Raw genomic sequence first — 18,186 nt, 5'->3', positions numbered from 1 at the left:
ACATCAATTCTTAGAGAATATTTCCACCAACCAAGGTGAGCAATGTGAGTAATCAGGAATGGAGCGTGAGAGTCAGTTTCAAATAACCCAGGTTAGATAGAGTATGGGTTAAGCACACTGTAAGATCATTAAATAATCAGAGCAGGAATAGGTTATTCAGGCCCTCGAGCCTGCTCCACCATTTAATAAGGTCATAGTTGATCTGACTGTGAACTTAACTTCACTTCCTTGCCTGTCTCCCCATAACTCTTGACTCACCTATAGCTCATCTCAACCTTGATTCTATTCAATGACCCAGCCTCCACTTCACTCGGGGAAAGAGAATTCCAAAGATGAGTGACCTGCTAGGAGAAGAAATTCCTCTTCACCTCGTCTTAAATGGGAGATTCCTTATTTTTTAAACCATGGCCCTTTGTTCTAGGCTCCCCTGAAAGCTATCGAGCAACTAGTTGTTGTGGCAATACCTGTGGCAATGGCTGAGATTATTGGAGAAGAAATTACCTAAAGCATCAAAACATTAGCAGAATCATAATGGAAACTGAATCATCACAAACATACATTAACAGATTGGGTTTGAGCAGCATGGCGGCACAGCACCAGGGACCTGGGTTTGATTCCCAGCTTGGGTCACTGTCTGTGCGTTCTCCCCGTGTCTGCGTGGGTTTCTTCTGGGTGCTCTGGTTTCCTCCCACAGTTTGAAAGACATGCTGGTTAGGTGCATTGGCCATGCTAAATCCTCCCTCAGTGTACCCGAACAGGCACTGGGGTGTGGCGACTAGGGGATTTTCACAGTAACTTCATTACAGTGTTAATGTAAGCTTACCTGTGACACTAATAGATAAACATGAGCTCCTTCTACACTACAACTTATAGATGCTGAGCCACGATTGCTTAATTATCAGGTTCCAACTCAGTGTTCCTTCAGTACCATCAATGATGGCCATCAAGCTGTGGACTGCCACTCTGCCATTGTTGGGGCCGAGTTCCCCTGTCATATCACTTAGTTACTGGCTCACAAATGTTTCACTATAACAGATTGGTTTCTTTTTAATATTTCATACAGATAAAGTTGCAGAGAGGCGAAAGGTTGTCATCATAACAGTAATTGTTGTTGTCTGCGGTGTCTTAATCATCGTAATTGCAGTTATCGGTTTCCTTAGGTAAGTCTCCATTGGCCAATTGTTGTTTAACCATCAGCATTTAACATTGTCAGGTATAAACAGAATGGTTGAAGGTATTTGACAGATTTTAAATGTTGTCGGTACTCATATCCTGCCACACTTCTAAATCTTCGCCACCTTTCCTCAAAGATCAATTATGATGGGGCCCGAATTCATTATTACTGTCATCCTCCAATACTTTGCCCACCCTACATAACTGAGCGAACACAATGGGGGAAATTCTCCCGTCCCACCCACCAAGGGAATCGTAGCGGACGGGGGCGGCGGGTGGCGGACCATGCAAAGGTCCATTGATCTCAGGAGGGATTTTCCAGTTTTGAGGCGAGCGCAGCTGGAAAATCCCGCCAGTGTATCCACAGACTGTTTACTGTGGAGTCAGTAAAGCCAAGGGCATCCTTTCTTCACAGGACAATCACATCTCAGCACCTACTGTTAAATAGTTAGCAGAAGTGGAAATCTTGGGTGTTTTTCTTTTATTCCATTGCTAGCCTGGAGAGGATGAGGCTAATTATTGAAATATTGTGAACTGTGAGGGGGATAGACCCTTCTGTGCTGTATGAATGAACAAAGAACAATACAGCACAGGAACAGGCCCTTCGGCCCTCCAAGCCCGCGCCGCTCCCGGGTCCAAACTAGACCATTCTTTTGTATCCCTCCATTCCCACTCCGTTCATGTGGCTATCTAGATAAGTCTTAAAACATTCCTAGTGTGTCTGCCTCCACCACCTTGTCCGGCAGCGCATTCCAGGCCCCCACCACCCTCTGTGTAAAATACGTCCTTCTGATATCCGTGTTAAACCTCCCCACCACCCCCCCTCACCTTGAACCTATGACCCCTCGTGAACGTCACCACCAACCTGGGAAAAAGCTTCCCACCGTTCACCCTATCTATGCCTTTCATAATTTTATACACCTCTATTAGGTCACCCCTCATCCTCCGTCTTTCCAGTGAGAACAACCCCAGTTTACCCAATCTCTCCTCATAACTAAGCCCTTCCATACCAGGCAACATCCTGGTCAACCTCCTTTGCACTCTCTCTAAAGCCTCCACGTCCTTCTGGTAGTGTGGCGACCAGAACTGGGCGCAGTATTCCAAATGCGGCCGAACCAATGTTCTATACATCTGCAACATCAGACCCCAACTTTTATACTCTATGCCCCGTCCTATAAAGGCAAGCATGCCATATGCCTTATTCACTACCTTCTCCATAGAATGACTCTATATTAATAATAATGATCACAGATAGATATGGCGTCTAAGGAACTGCCAAGTGCTACAAACATTTAACATTCATTAACGTCTATCAAGCCACATTAAAATTATTTGCGAGACACCATAAGTAACCATTACTGTGCCTTGTGTATGTCTGTTATGGAAGTCCAGGAAACGTGCATTGGGTTCCAGATTGTCTTCTAAATTTCAAAGGGTTTTTAGCAGTACACAGATCAGAGCTAAGGCCACTAAATCTGACTCCTTAACACCCACATTTTTGGCACTACAGTTGGCTACTATGGCTCCAAATTGGCATCTCCGCAGGGCTGGCACAAACTGGGAACACTCACTAACAGAGTAACCAGATTGTGATGCCAATCAGCAACTAATGTTCATCTGATGCCAGTGATGCCATTTTGGAGCTCAACTATCCAGCAAACATCCTCTCTTAAAGACACATAAGTCAAGGGGCAGCACGGTGGCACAGTGGTTAGCACTGCTGCCTCAAAGTACCAGGGACCCGGGTTCAATTCCGGCCTCGGGTCACTGTCCGTGTGGAGTTTACACGCTCTCCCTATGTCTGTGTGGGTTTCCTCCGGGTGCTCCGGTTTCCTCCCACACTCCAAAGATGTGCGGGTTAGGTTGATTGGCCATGCTCAATTGACCCTTAGTGTCAGGGGGATTAGCAGGGTAAATATGTGGGGTTAGGGGAATAGGACCTGGATTGTTTGATTGCGGTCGGTGCAGACTCGATGGGCCGAATGGCCTCCTTCTGCACTGTAAGGATTCTATGATTCTAAGTGAACAGGTATCCAGCAACAAGAAGGACCAGCCACCAATGCTATTTAAAGAGATCATCAACCACTCAGGTCAGTTATTCGTTGATTTTCTACAGGCTGTTGCCTGCAGGCTATTGTAAATGTGTTGTCTCCCCCCAGTGTTGTTTAAAATTGCTAAAGTTTTTAGGGAGTGCTGAGGCAGATGCTGAAGTACTTTGTCCTGGCTTTTAAGGATTCTATAAAAACCACTTGCTCCCAGATATGATTGCAGGTGTAGGCATTCCCCTTGGACTACGGCAATGGTATAAGAGAGAGGGGGAGGATGTGGAGAAGGGTTGTCAGCTGGAGCCCATATCCAGCCATAATGTCCAGGGAGCAATTCTCCAACCCAAACCTCAACAAGGAACAATGTACAAGATGTTGTGCTTCAGTAAGGAGAGCCTCACTGAGATCTGTCACCTGCTACAGCCTCAGGGCAAGGCGAGGGTGGCATTGCCAGTGATTGCAAAGCAGCCATGGCCAGGAATGTTCATGCTAATGGCGCTTTCCAAGCTGGGACAGGCGATATTTGCAATATCACCCTGTTTGCTATCCATTGTTCAATACCAAAGGTCACTGCCTCTCAGGAAAGTGGAGTATATTTCATTCTCTCTTATCAGAGCAGTGGCACCACATCTGGTTCTGTTGTTAAGCAGGGAGGGACAAAGGGCACGAGAGCAATAGTTAAAGGGGACTCTATAGTTAGGGATGCAGACAGGCACTTCTGTGAACATGAAAGAGACTCCAGGATGGTATGTTGCCTCCCTGGTGCCAGGGTCCAGGATGTCTCTGAACAGACAGAAAGCATTCTGAAGGGAGAGGGTGAACAGCCAGAGGTTGTGGTACATAATGACATAGGTAGGAAGAGTGATGAGGTCCTGCAGCTGCAGTTTAGGGAGTTAGGTAGAAAGTTAAAAAGCAGGACCTCTAGAGTTGTAATCTCAGGATTACTCCCTGCACCACGTGCCAGTGAGGCTAGGAATAGGAAGATAGTGCAGCTCAACACGTAGCTAAACAGTTGGTGTAGAAGGGAAGGTTTCAGATATATGGACCATTGGGGTCTCTTCCGGGGCAGGTGGAACCTGTACAAGAAGGACAGGTTGCATCTAAACTGGAAAGGCATAAATATTCTGGCCGGGAGGTTTGCTAATGTCACACGGGAGATTTAAACTAGTTTGGCAGGGGAGTGGGAACCAAAGCAAAGGTGAATTAACTGAAGGGGAACCAGAGAGTAGGGCCAGTAAGACTCAGAGAAAGAGCAGGCAGGGTGTGGTTACTAATTAAAGAGGATCTGGTGGACTGAAGTGCATTCGTTTCAATGTGAGAAGTGGAACAGGTAAGGCAGATGAACTCAGAGCTTGGATTAGTACTTGGAACTATGATGTTGATGCTATTCTAGACACTTGGTTAAGGGAAGGACAGGACTGGCAGCTTAACATTCCAGGATACAGATATTTCAGGCAGGATAGAAGGGGATGTAAAAGGAGGTGGGGGAGTTGCACTACTGGTTAAGGAGAATATCACAGCTGTATTGCAGGAGGACACCTCAGAGGGTTCATACAGCAAGGCAATATGGATAGAGCTCAGGAATAGGAAAGGTATAGTCACAATGTTGGGGGTTTACTATAGGCCACCCAACAGCCAGCGGGAGATAGAGGAACAGATATGTAGGCAGATTTTGGCGAGGTATAAAAGTAACAGGGTTGTTGTGGTGGGAGATTTTAACTTCCCCTATATGACTGGGACTCACTTAGTGCTAGGGACATGGATGGGGCAGAGTTTGTAAGGAGCATCCAGGAGGGCTTCTTGAAACACTATGTAGATAGTCCAACTAGGGAAGGGGCCATAATGGACCTGCTATTGGGGAATGAGCCCGGCCAGGTGGTCGGTGTTTCAGTAGGGGAGCAGTTCAGGAACAGTGACCACAACTCACTAAGCTTTAAGGTGCTGATGGATAAAGATAAGTGCAGTCCTCAAGTTAAGGTGCTAAACTGGGGGAAGGCTAATTACAATATTAGGCAGGAACTGAAGAATGTAGATTGTGGGCAGATGTTTGAGGACAAATCAACATTTGACATGTGGGAGGCTTTCAAGTGTAAGTTAATAGGGATTCAGGACCAGCACATTCCTGTAAGGATGAAGGATAAGTTATGGCAAGTTTTGGGAACCTTGAATAATGAGAGATATTGTGAGTCAAAGAGAAAAAGAAAGCACTTGTTAAGGCTAGGAGGTTGGGAACACACAAAGCAAGTGTGGAATACAAGGAAAGTAGAAAGAAACTTAAGCAAGGAGTAAGAAGGGCTAAAAGGGGTCACAAAAAATCATTGGCCAGCAGGATTAAGGAAAATTCCAAGGCTCTTTATACATATATAAAGACCAAGAGGGTAGCCAGGGAGAGGGTTGGCCCACTCAAGGACAGGGAAGGGAATCTATGCATGGAGCCAGAGGAAATGGGCGAGGTATTAAATGAGTACTTTGCGTCAGTATTCACCAAAGAGAAGGACTTGGTGGATGATGAATCTGGGAAAGGGTGTGTAGATAGTTTGAGTCATGTTGAGATCAAAACGGAGGAGGTATTGGGGTTCTTGAGAAATATCAAGGTAGACAAGTCCCCAGGGCCTGATGGGATATACCCCAAACTACCGAGAAAGGCAAGGGAAGAAATTGCTGGAGCCTTGAGAGTAATCTTTGCATCCTCGCTGGCTACAGGAGAGGTGAACACAGTAAGAGTTTTAACAACACCAGGTTAAAGTCCAATAGGTTTATTTGGTAGCAAATACCATAAGCTTTCGGAGCGCTGCTCCTTCGTCAGATGGAGTGGAAATGTGCTCTCAAACAGTGCACAGAGACACAAAATCAAGTTACAGAATACATACAGGAGAGGTCTCAGAGGATTGGAGAATAGCCAATGTTGTTCCTTTATTTAAAAAGGGTAGCAAGAATAATCCAGGTAATTACAGGCCGGTGAGTCGTAGGGAAATTATTGGAGAGGATTCTTCGAGACAGGATTTACTCCCACTTAGAAATAAGTGGACGTATTAGTGAGAGGCAACATGGTTTTGTGAAGCGGGGGGTCATGTCTCACTAACTTGATCGAGTTTTTTGAGGAAGTGACAAAGATGATTGATGAGGGTAGGGCAGTGGATGTTGACTACATGGACTTCAGTAAGGCCGTTGACAAGGTTTCTCATGGCAGACTAGTGCAGAAGGTGAAGTCGCATGGGATCATCGGTGAGCTGGCAAGGTGGATACAGAACTGGCTTGGTCGTGGAAGACAGTGGAAGAGTGCGTTTCTGAATGGAGGGCTGTGACAAGTGGCATTCCTCAGGGATCAGTGCTGTCTGTAATATATATATATATATATATATATATATAAATGATTTGGAGGAAAATGTAACTGGTTTGATTAGTAAGTTTGCGGACGACACAAAGGTTGGTGGATTTGCAGTTAGCGATGAGGACCATCAGAGTATACTGTAGGATATAGATCGATTGGAGGCTTGGGCAGAGAGATGGCAGATGGCGTTTAATCCGGACAAATGTGAGGTAATGCATTTTGGAAGGTCTAATACAGATAGGAAATATACAGTAAATAACAGAATCCTTAAGATTATTGATAGGCAGAGGGATCTGGGTGTACAGGTACTCAGGTCACTGAAAGTGGCAATGCAGGTGGAGAAGGTAGTCAAGAAGGCATACGGCATGCTGGCCTTCATGGGCTGGGGCATTGAGTTTAAAAATTGGCAAGCCATTTTGCAGCTTTATAGAACCTTAGTTAGGCCGCACTTGTTAGTGTGTTCAATTCTGGTCGCCACACTACCAGAAAAATGTGGAGGCTTTGGAGAGGGTACAGAAAAGGATGTTGCCTGGTATGGAGGGCATTAGCTTTGAGGAGAGGTTGGAGAAACTTGGTTTGTTCTCACTGGAACGACGGAGGTTGAGGGACGACCTGATAGAAGTCTACAAGATTATGAGGGGCATGGACAGAGTGGATAGTCAGAAGCTTTTTCCCAGGGTGGAAGAGTCAATTACTAGGGTGTATAGGTTTAAGGTGCAAGAGGCAAGGTTTAAAGGAGATGTACGAGTCAAGTTTTTTTACACAGAGGGTGGTGGGTGTCTGGAACTCACTGCCGGGGGAGGTAATGGAAGCAGATACGATAGTGAGTTTTAAGGGGCATCTTGACAAATACATGAATAGGATGGGAATAGAGGGATATGGTCCCCAGAAGGGTAGGAGGTTTTAGTTCAGTCGGAGCAGGCTTGCAGAGGCCGAAGGGCCTGTTCCAGTGCTGTAATTTTCTTTGTTCAGAGAGAGGAGCAGGTAGAATGAGCTTGTGACTTTGAGGATTGCAGTTTCTCCCATGGTGCAGGGGCTCTTTGAGGGCCCCATCCTCGTTGACCTCAGGACACTGCACATCAACTCTGAAATGTGCTGTAACGGAAAAAGATTCCACCTTTTAAATGTGCAGCTGGTATGTTATCATAAGCTGCATCATCATTCAGCTCTGTGCCCAGTATCCTGGCACAGTCATAATGTCTTCCTTCTGTGGCAGTACACACTTTCCATCTGTGTATTAGAGCTACCACAAACCAAAGGGTGACAAGAGCTATCTGCTGACCACAGGGCTCATGAACCTAGTGCACAATCTATGCAAAAACAAGCAGCGCATATACAATTCAAGCAGGAGTTCGAAATTGGGGCAAAGGGGATCAAAGGTTATGAGGGGGAAAGGGGGAGATCAGACTATTGAGGTGGATGATCAGCCGTGATCATAATGAATGGCGGAGCGGGCTCAAAGGGCCGAATGGCCTACTCTTGCTCCCATTTTCAATGTTTCTATAAAATACCGCCACACAAACGTGATGGGGCATACCACTGAAACAACGCTTCCACTGCCTAGATCACAGTCTGCAATACTCAGCAGAACTCAGGTTTCCTTCTGCACAGCCATGATGAGGGCACTGCCTTTCCCACCAAATATGCAGCAAACAGCTGAAGAGCAGGAGGAAGTGAGGAGGTCCCTAACTCAGCCCCCTTTCTGGCTGGGCTGTCGATGAATGGCTTCTCTGACTGCAATACCAGGAAATGCAATCCCAATTCGATCCCCATTCACCAACAGTCCCACACCCAACCATCCCTCTGTCATTGGTCATCTGTGTCCAGTTGCCCACAATGCTAAAATAAAAAACTAAGAAAACATTCCAAACTAAATTTATAAATTAAGCATTGCCACATTGCATGCAGACATCAACTAATCAATCTAGTACATTAATTCCCTTTGTACCTGCCTTGTATGTGCCTGGTGCTGCTACACAGTGTTGCTCCCTCAATGGCTGCAGCATGGAGATGGTAATGGGACAAGAAAAAGAAAAGTGGTCTAGATAAATGTAAATGGAAAAAGCAGAAACATTATCTATTCATTTTTTGTTTGCCTTGCGACATCATCCCTTATGTTATTTAATGTCTCCTGCCTTCACCCTATCACAGACATTCCCTCCCCCCCTCCATTGCCTCTGTACAATCTTAAAACCCATTAAATCGCTAACTTTTTCCAGTTCTGGTGGAAGATCGCCAGAAACGCTAACTCTGTTTCTCTCTCTGCTGATGCTGCCTGTTCTGCTGAGCATTTCCAGCATTGTCTGTTTTAGTTTGGATTTTCAGTATGCACAGCAGTTTGCTTTCATTATAAAATAACCTGTTTTTCTTGTCCTAACCCAGGTATTGGAAGAGCCATCAGGGCAAGACAGTGATCAAATGTGACTTGTGTATCAAATACTTCTCATCTAAAAATGATACCGGGCAAGATGACAGCACAGTACACAACACACATGTTACTTCACCATCCACATGATTCAACAGCTCCATTTTCTAGTTTATAAAAAGCCTCAGACTTCCTTTCCTGCACAAGATATCTGTTCATTCAAGGTGTACAAGCTTTATCTTCACCTCCATGATACTCCCCCATTCTGAAGCCAGTCGACCCTGGAGGCCCATATTCTGTGGATCTATTTCATCCTCACCTTTTACTGTCACCTCTTTCCACTTCTTTGCTTAGTCTGTGATATCTCTTGAAGCTGAAACCAGATGTGTTTGCGCAGCTGCTGACTAACAACAAGGAAAGGCAGACAGTGCCTTTCCCTGTGGCTGGTAAGTGTGCTGAATCTGTCGGAAGTCCCCCTTTCTCTTTTTGCAAGCGCTGTTGGAATTTCTCGCTCCAACATTCTATTTTTCAAAATTCATTCGAGGGATGTGGGCTTCACTGGCTAGCCCATTTATTACCCATCCCTAAGGTGCCCCCTTCTTGAAAAGCTGCAGTCTATGCGGTGTAGGTAACCCCACGGTGCTGTTAGAAAGAGAATATGTACACTGGGACTGGGGAGAAAAATCTTGCTTTACATAATTAGTCATCTTGACTTCTTCTGAAATTTGCACAAAGCTACATATATGCCCTGACACTCTTACATACGGCAGAGTTTCACAAGAATCAGAGTCTACTGTTTATTGACCAGTAATGTAAATCATACATTACCTTTATGTACTAGAATATCACCAACCAACCAGAGCAACTGGATTCACACAACAGCCAGCTATGAATGACAGTTTAATGTACATCATTGTGTCTTGACTTGCATTGAATTTTGGGGTATTCTGTTGTTAGCACCGCTCCCCCATATCACCAGGGCCCCGGGTTCAATTCCGGCCTTGAACAAAGAACAAGAACAAAGAACAGTACAGCACAGGAAACAGGCCTTCGGCCCTCCAAGCCTGTGCCGCTCCTTGGTCCAACTAGACCAATCGTTTGTATCCCTCCATTCCCAGGCTGCTCATGTGACTATCCAGGTAAGTCTTAAACGATGTCAGCGTGCCTGCCTCCACCACCCTACTTGGCAGCGCATTCCAGGCCCCCACCACCCTCTGTGTAAAAAACGTCCCTCTGATGTCTGAGTTATACTTCGCCCCTCTCAGCTTGAGCCCGTGACCCCTCGTGATCGTCACCTCCGATTGTGACTGTTTGGAGTTTGCATGTTCTCCCAGTGTCTGCTTGGGTTTCCTCTGGGTGCTCTGGTTTCCTCCCACACTCCAAAGGTGTGTGGTTTAGGTGGATTGGCCATGCTAAATTGCCCCTTAGTGTCGGGGGATTAATATATGAAAGCAATTATTTTACATTATTCTTAGTTTTTAGACAGTACACATAAGGCACTGACAGAGCTAACAATAAAGGGTTGATGATTTAAAGAATGATTCTTAAAACAAGAGAAAAGCTTAAACATATGTGAATGCAGTAAGAGAATTAAACAAGTAACTGTGATTTTAAAACATAAAGATGGATAATTTTAAATGTATTTTAAGTATTATATGAATCATTGTTCACTTTAGCCAAAGCAAGTTACTGAAAGGCATGATGGTAAAGGCGAATAGTTAAGATCCAAAGGTCTGGGATCCCTTTAGTTAGCAGAATTCGTATCAGGAAGTTTCTTCCGAGGGAATATATTTTGCAACATAATGAATAGGCTCAGTCACTGCCCTGACACAGAATAGATATGCCCCTGGAGACAGGAACACAAGTTTATTCAGCTTGGCAGAGAGCCGATGGGACCATCCACTTTGACCTTTATGGTAGCGTCTAGCGTAACCTAGCAACAGGAAAGTAGCTTTAGCCAAGAAGGGAGTTAGCGTCCAGATTTAATGGATGAATGAGATACCATTATGCTCGAAGGTACAATGCAGCTAGCTGAGGTACTGACAGAGATTTGTACTGATGTTTGCATACTAAATGAAATTAATTTTAAACTAATGAAGAGCTGGGAATCTAATAAAGAAAATGTATAATTGTTCTGTATTTTACTGATAACCTCAGAACTTGTCCGAGAGGTCTGGGTATTCTGTATCTGTGACCATCGAGATAATTTCTCCCATTGATCACTGGTCTTTAATAAATTTTTACCTTTTGCACTGTGACATTGGTTTCCTGAGTCTAATTGCCACCTCGTTGAAAACCCTGCCAACAGCATACTAAATACATGGGTTTACGGGGATAGGGCCTGGCTGGGGTTGTTGCCGGTGTAGGCTCGATGGGCCGAATGGCCTCCTTCTGCACCGTAGGGATTCTCGGATTCTCTTAGTAAACCAGATCTGACATGTTACTCCACGGCCACCAGCAGATTCAGATACATAGCCAGTCATACTGCAGCCTAGACTAGCACCACAAGCGCCATACTTATACAACAATAATTAAGTAATTACAGTTGGTCAGGAGAGATCTCAGTTATCCAGTGCAAGTGCTCAACTATCATTTTACATTCAAACTGCACCAGCCACTTTCCCACTTTGCCTGAACGCAGGAAAACAACTGCGTTTCAAACATTTTAAATATATATTATATATATATATATATATATATAGAGTATTAAAAACCAGCACACATAATCTAGTGATTAGTGAAATAAATAAGTACTAGCTGTTGTAATTCACAAATGCTAATCAGGTTATTTCTGCACAAACTCCCCTCAATGTGCATCATCCTCTTCATCGCAACTCATTCCCTCGTGTGGACTCACTGGGAGTGATTCTTCCGCCCTGCTGCACTGTTTTATTAGTGCAGCGGACCAGGACACTCTGGCGGTGCCCGATTCGTGCTGGGCATCCGGACCCGAGCAGATCGCCCAGTTCTGGCGTCATCAGCTCCGCACCAGAAATTGGCGCAGAACTGCATGATGTGTGCAGTGCCTAATTTGAATATATTTCAAATCTCATTACCGGGCCTGGGACTGAAATTTCCGGGCCCGCTAGCATCTCCCCCCTGACAGGAGTGGTTCACTCCAGTGGGGTTTACAGTAGCTCCCCACAGGCGAGGAGCTGGCAGCCTGACCCCACTGGAGTGAAGGGGGGGGGGGCAATCGAGCCCCCCCCAGAGGGTCAGGCGCCCCCTGGGCATTACCACCATGGCAGTGCCAGCCTGGGGCACCTGGCACTGCCCAAGGGGCAAAATGCCAATGCCGAGGGGGCACCTTGGCACGGCGCACCAGCCTCAGGGCAGTGCCAAAGGGGCAGGGCCTGATGGGAGGGCGGTCCCGCTGCCACTCTGCAGTCGGGATCAGTGGGGGAGGGAGGAAGGCCAGTGATTGGGGCTGCCCAGCAGGGGGTGGCGGGGGGGCATCGCACAGCCGACGATGTGCGAATCGCGGGGCTGGTCAGCGATTGAGTTAGCCAGAGATCGGGAGGCTGGCAGACAGGGGCCACTGCGCATACACCAATCTCTGCATTGACAGATAGACGCATGTGCGGTGGCCCACTCAGCACTGTGCTGCCAACCTCTCGAGCAGGAATAGGCCCCGCCCACAGATTTTGAGAGTGATTTATTAAGTTCCCTCTGCAGTGCACAGAGCGTGGAGGATTCGTTTTGAAACTCCCGCTGAAAAATCTAGCGGGATTAACTCCAGTTTTCACACAAATTCGCCAATTAGAATTTTTTGGGTGAATCATCCCCATTGTCTTTAGCTTTGTACCAATGTTACTAGTTAATTCTATATGAGAATAGTCTTGATCAGACATTGGTTGTGGGCTAAAGTGTTCTGACATGTCTGTGATTCCCTTCACACCACTATGGGCAATTTCATAGTGGGGCTCGGGCATATTCCCCATCAGAAAAGGTATAAAGAACTAATGGGGTCAATAGTTTTGCCAAATACCTACATTGTAATAGTGCCCTTTCACTAAACATACAGGAGCTTGGATACCTAGACCTCTTGCACTGCTTTGTCGTCACCATATGCCAAAGAGCAATGGGAACCACTCCGAATTGGTAGCTTTAACATCCTGCAGTCCAACATGAAGGCAAGAAATAGTTACCAGCAGGAATATCAAAGTAGCCTCAGGTGAGAAGGGGTAACAACATCACCCCAACAACCTAATCGTTCCAGAACAGCTTAACGCACAATTCTTCAAAATTCTTGGGTAGATTGTTTGTGACCGTTTCCAGTCTGATGATTCATACATTGGGCCCGATTTTACCATTGCGTTGCGTCCGAAAACTTGGTAAAGTTGTGCGTGAGGCGATTAACGCGATCCGCGCCCGCGCAGATGCCCACTTTATCAAGGCCCAAAAATGGCCACGATCCAAACCACACCCGAAACAGGTGCAATAACGATTTAAAAGCATTTGCATGCATTTAAATTGAATTAATGAGCTGGACGCCCAATCTTACATGCATTTCCCTTTTACCATCGCATTTGCCCGTCCAGATTCGAGCGCTCCAGCTTCTGAAGGGGTACATTCAGAGATTCCAACAGCTCTCTAACTCCAGATCGGTGGTGGGGAGGTGGGGGGGGGGGGGAGCGGGGGGGAGGCAAGGTCATTCTCTGGTGGGGGTGGGGGGGGTGGAGGAGGCGGGTCAGATGGTTGTCTGGCGGGGGGGGGGGGGGGGGGGCGGAGTGGGGAGACCCAAGTCGGGGAGACCCGATCATTCGCTGATGTGGGGGAAGGGGAGGAGGAAGGCCAGATCACTCTGGTTGGGGAGGAGGGGGCGGGGGGGGGGAAAGAGGGGAGGCGGAGGGAGGGAGGGAGGCCAGATCATTCTCTGGTGGGGAGGGGGGGGGTGGGAGGCCAGATGGTTCTCTAGTGGAGGGGGGGGGGTGTGCAGAGAAGGAGGCCAGATTGCTCTCTGGTGGTTTTGGGGGTGGGGGGGGGAGGGGAGGGGGGGAGCAGGAGACGAGGAGGGAGGCGGGCCAAATCGTTCTCTCCTTATGGGGGGCAGAGGCAGGGAGGGTTCACTGACACTCTGCGGGTGATCGGTGGGGGGGGGGGGGGGGGGAGGGGTCGTGATCGGTCTGGATAACGGGGGGGGGGTGGGTGGATAAGGGGAACAGTTATGTTGTGGGGGTGGGGCAATGTCTGTGGGGACCATTGCTCTCGTTTTGCGCTCCCAGGCCGCTTTATCCGCGTTTTGCAGCCCAGGAGCAACGTGACAGGGACGTGTTTTTTCAAATTTTTGTTTCACTGCGCATGCGCAGTTCAAAGCTCCAATCAGAGCAGCAGCATTGCAATTCAGACTCACATTTTTTTCAGGCTAAGTGTGTATGGGGGCGCCTGAGAACAGTTTTCCAAGTTGGATCCGAATTGTGTCCAGATTCAGCACTTCGAATCAGAATGGTAAAATCGGGCCCATTGTTTGATGAATTAAGAACAGAAAACAAAGCTCGATCTCTTACTCAATTTCATTAGGCTATTAACAAAACTGTTGCCTGTAGCATAAACTGTGGCTTGATTATACCAGTGCTGAGCATTAAAAACAGAAGAATGATTCGAATAATCTTAACCTCAAATCAGAAATTCTACACAGCAGGAGTGAACGTGAGGGTGAATTCCAACAAGAGTCTGTGAAACAAGTGAGTGTTCTATAGAATGGCATTGGTGGGGATAGAACTAACATGTTGAATAAGAAAAGTGGGTGGGAAGGAGTTGTGGCCATTAAAATTTCCCAGAATGGGAATTAATAAAGAGCGGTTTCATTTATTACCTTTGCTATTGCAGGTGGATGCAAGTACTAATTTTGCCCTGTTTTTGGCTGCCTGATTGTAAACGATCTCTCTCAAAAACTAATGGACAAATTTCAACAAAATTTGGTACACAGATAGGATACAACAGCCCAAGGAAGAACTGAATCGATGTGGAACTGAATCCAAATCCTGAACATATTTTTAAACAAACCTGTTAACATTTGGTGATGGGGCGAATTGACTTTTCTTTTAGAATGTTGTGGGATGTTTGATTTGATTTATTTTTGTCACATGTATTAGCATCCAGTGAAAAATATCGTTTCTTGTGTACTATATAGACAAAGCATACCGTACATAGGGAAGGAAAGGAGAGAGTGTTGAGAGGATATTTAAAATGTTATTGATTGCTTCAGAACGTTGTGGATTGTCACCGCTGCCACGGTGGAATTTATCACAGCTGGTCAAAATGCGAGCAGAGTTTTCAGAGTAGATTGTTGGGTGTGAATTTACTTGAAGCCTCCTCGGTGAGATGTAAGCTCTGAATAACAAGATTCTTTTCCTCAGCTTTAGTTATAGAGCACCAACCAAACAGGGAAAATCCTCAAGAAAGAGCTATGCAATTGTAATAACATTGAGTTAACACAGCATGACTTTACTGAGTGCCCTCTTGTTGGAGATGTATATAGTGGAATTTAGTAGGAAGGGGATTGCATCCTGGTTTTGGATCGAAACAAATACGGATTAAGATGTTCTGAAGTTAGTTCACCCAATTGCTAGAGAAATGAAATAAGATGTGGAAACTAAATATTCTGTCATTTTAGCACATGTATAATGTGAGAATTGCACCTATGCAACCACTGTAGAATCTGCATCTTCATTAGACTTTATAGTAACAAGCGGTCTAAAATACAACTGTTGTGTGATTCTCAGTACTTAGAATCCCTATTCAACATTACATGTTCTTCCTATTACGACAGCTTTTATCTTCTGTGTGAATATATATATATTCCAATAAACTTTCAAATACATATTTTACAACAAGGTTTGTTATGTATAAACTCACTCAAGTTAGGGACTAAATAAGGCCACCACTAAGAAAGTTTTAGCGCTCCAACATGGTCTTTATATTTAAGCCCCTGTTGTGACCCACTAAATTGGAAGACACAATTTGTTACCCACATGCATATCTGAATTTTCGTAAGACAGGGAGAGTCTCTATTGTTATGAGAGTGGCTGCAGAGACCGGGATCCAGAAGCACAGCCTTTGAACACAGTCCCTACTATTTGAGGAGAGGGGGAATGTTCTTTTTAATAGTTCATGGGATGTGGATGTCACTGGCTGGGCCAGCATTTATTGCCCATCCCTGAGGGCATTTAAGAGTCAACCACATTGTTGTGGATCTGGAGTCACATATAGGCCAGACCAGATAAGGATGAGAGATTTCCTTCCCTAAAGGACATTAGCAAACTTGATGGGTTTTATGACATTTCATACTCGTCATCAGGAGACTTTTAATTCCAGATTTTTATCTTATTCAAATTTCACCATCTGCCATGGTAGGATTCGAACCTGGGTCCCCAGAGCATTATCCCGGGTCTCTTGGTTCCTAGTCAAGTTAAGTACCACGATGCCACTACCTCCCCATCCATGAGTTATGGAGGCAACTGCACATATCAAAGCGTATTGGCTGTCCAAAACCAGGGGTCACAATCTGAGGATACAGGGTAGACTGTTTAGGATAGAGATGAGGAGAAATTTCTTCAACCAGAGAGTGGTCAGCCTGTGGAATTTGTTACCACAGAAAGCAGTTGAGGCCAAATATTCTATGCTTTCAAGAATAAGTTAGATAAAGCAACTGAGGTGAAGGGAATCAAAGGATATGGATGGAAGGTGGGATCAGGCTATTGAGTTGGATGATCAGCCATGATCATAATGAATGACGGGGCAGGCTCAAAAGGGCCATATGGTCTCCTCCTGCTCCTATTTTCTATGTTTGCAGCTGCCTCAGGCGGATCTGATTTGCTAGTGGGATATCAAAACACGACTTGTACACATTAGACCTGGTAGCGAAAGATCTAAAGCTGCTGCAGTTATTTGCAGAGGTAGGTGTACCCTTTTGGAGAGGTACATTACCCTTCTGAATATAATCCTTGGACACCTTTGAAAAAGTACCGTGCACTTTGGGATTGTTAAAATTATACATGAATGTGTGTAGAAAGTGCTTAAACTCAATAGAATTGTCAAGCTCTTTTGAACTGTCATAAGGAGCTATCCAAAGGAGCTGTCAAGGCGTTTAAAACTCCTGTCCTTTAAATATTTTGGGGAAAACTGCAATGTTAACAAAATCAGTGCTTGTTACTTCAACGTCTGTTGACATTGTTACAGTGCTGCATGACTGATTTCACAACCTTTTATTATCACAGTGGGGTGCCTGTCAGTTCAGTTTGATTGACGGTTCCAAATGATTATAAACCCTTTGAAGTGGGACCATGAATTTCAATGTTTTTTTGATTTATAAGAGATTAAAAGGAAGTTAAACGTGAATGGGCTTTTTCTTTAAATAGTCTTCAATAGGCACTTGAGAATTATTTCAAATCTCAGCATGAGTCCAGAGGTCTGCCCATAAAGGACACTGGCATGATCGGCATAATGGCAAAGGTTGGTGGATGGGGTCATGGATTGACAGGGAGAATTTGAAGGGCCTTGGGGAGAGAGTGGGGACCTGTGGTAACATGGATAGAGCATGGGGAATGTGCGGGAGTGAGGACTGTTCTTGTTGATGATTTTAAACAAACTACAACAAAGGGCAGGAAACCAAGAAAGGCCTCTCAGCCAGCTCACTTCAGCAGCCTCTGCCCTTATTCGAGGGTCACCGACCACAACTTCTACTTTCACCCATATACTACACTCCACTGAAAGATCAGTACATCTGGGGCACTTTATCCCGGGTCAGGTTTGTGGAGCTAGGAATTGATGTGATTTGATTTATTATTGTCACATGTATTAGCACACTGTGAAAAGTATTGTTTCTTGCACGCTATACAGATAAAGCATACCATTCATAGAGAAGGAAAGGAGAGAGTGCAAAATGTAGTGTTACAGTCATAGCTAGGGTGTAGAGAAAGATCAACTTAATGCAAGGTAGGTCCATTCAAAAGTCTGATGGCAGCAGGGAACAAGCTGTTCTTGAGTCAGTTGGTACATGACCCCAGACTTTTGTATCTTTTTCCAGATGGAAAAAAGTGGAAGAGAGAATGTCCAGGGTGCGTGGGGTCCATAATTACGCTGGCTGCTTTGCTGAGACAGGGGAAAGTGTAGACAGAGTCAATGGATGGGAGGCTGGTTTGCATGATGGATTGGGTATGTTCACGATCTTTTGTCATTCCTTGTGGTCTTGAGCAGAGCAGGAGCCATACCAAGCTGTGATACAACCAGGAAGAATGCTTTCTATGGTGCATCTGTAAAAGTTGGTGAGA

The 18,186-nt window shown here is 45.5% G+C and overlaps 1 protein-coding gene across 1 annotated transcript in view; it reads left to right on the top strand.

Annotated features, from left to right (window-relative positions):
* Positions 1-11,172, top strand: part of LOC144498830 (myeloperoxidase-like) — a 90,999-nt gene extending 79,827 nt beyond the window's left edge. Inside the window, exons 15-16 of the mRNA XM_078220563.1 lie at positions 1,064-1,160; positions 8,932-11,172. Coding sequence (XP_078076689.1) covers positions 1,064-1,160; positions 8,932-9,064 — 230 coding nt within the window. The 3' untranslated portion in view covers positions 9,065-11,172. The remainder of the gene's footprint in view (positions 1-1,063; positions 1,161-8,931) is intronic.
* The last annotated feature ends 7,014 nt before the right edge of the window (positions 11,173-18,186 follow it).

Source organism: Mustelus asterias, chromosome 9 (assembly GCF_964213995.1).
Source record: "Mustelus asterias chromosome 9, sMusAst1.hap1.1, whole genome shotgun sequence".
Taxonomy (NCBI): Eukaryota; Metazoa; Chordata; class Chondrichthyes; order Carcharhiniformes; family Triakidae; genus Mustelus; species Mustelus asterias.
This window is presented reverse-complemented; position numbering and strand designations above follow the sequence as displayed.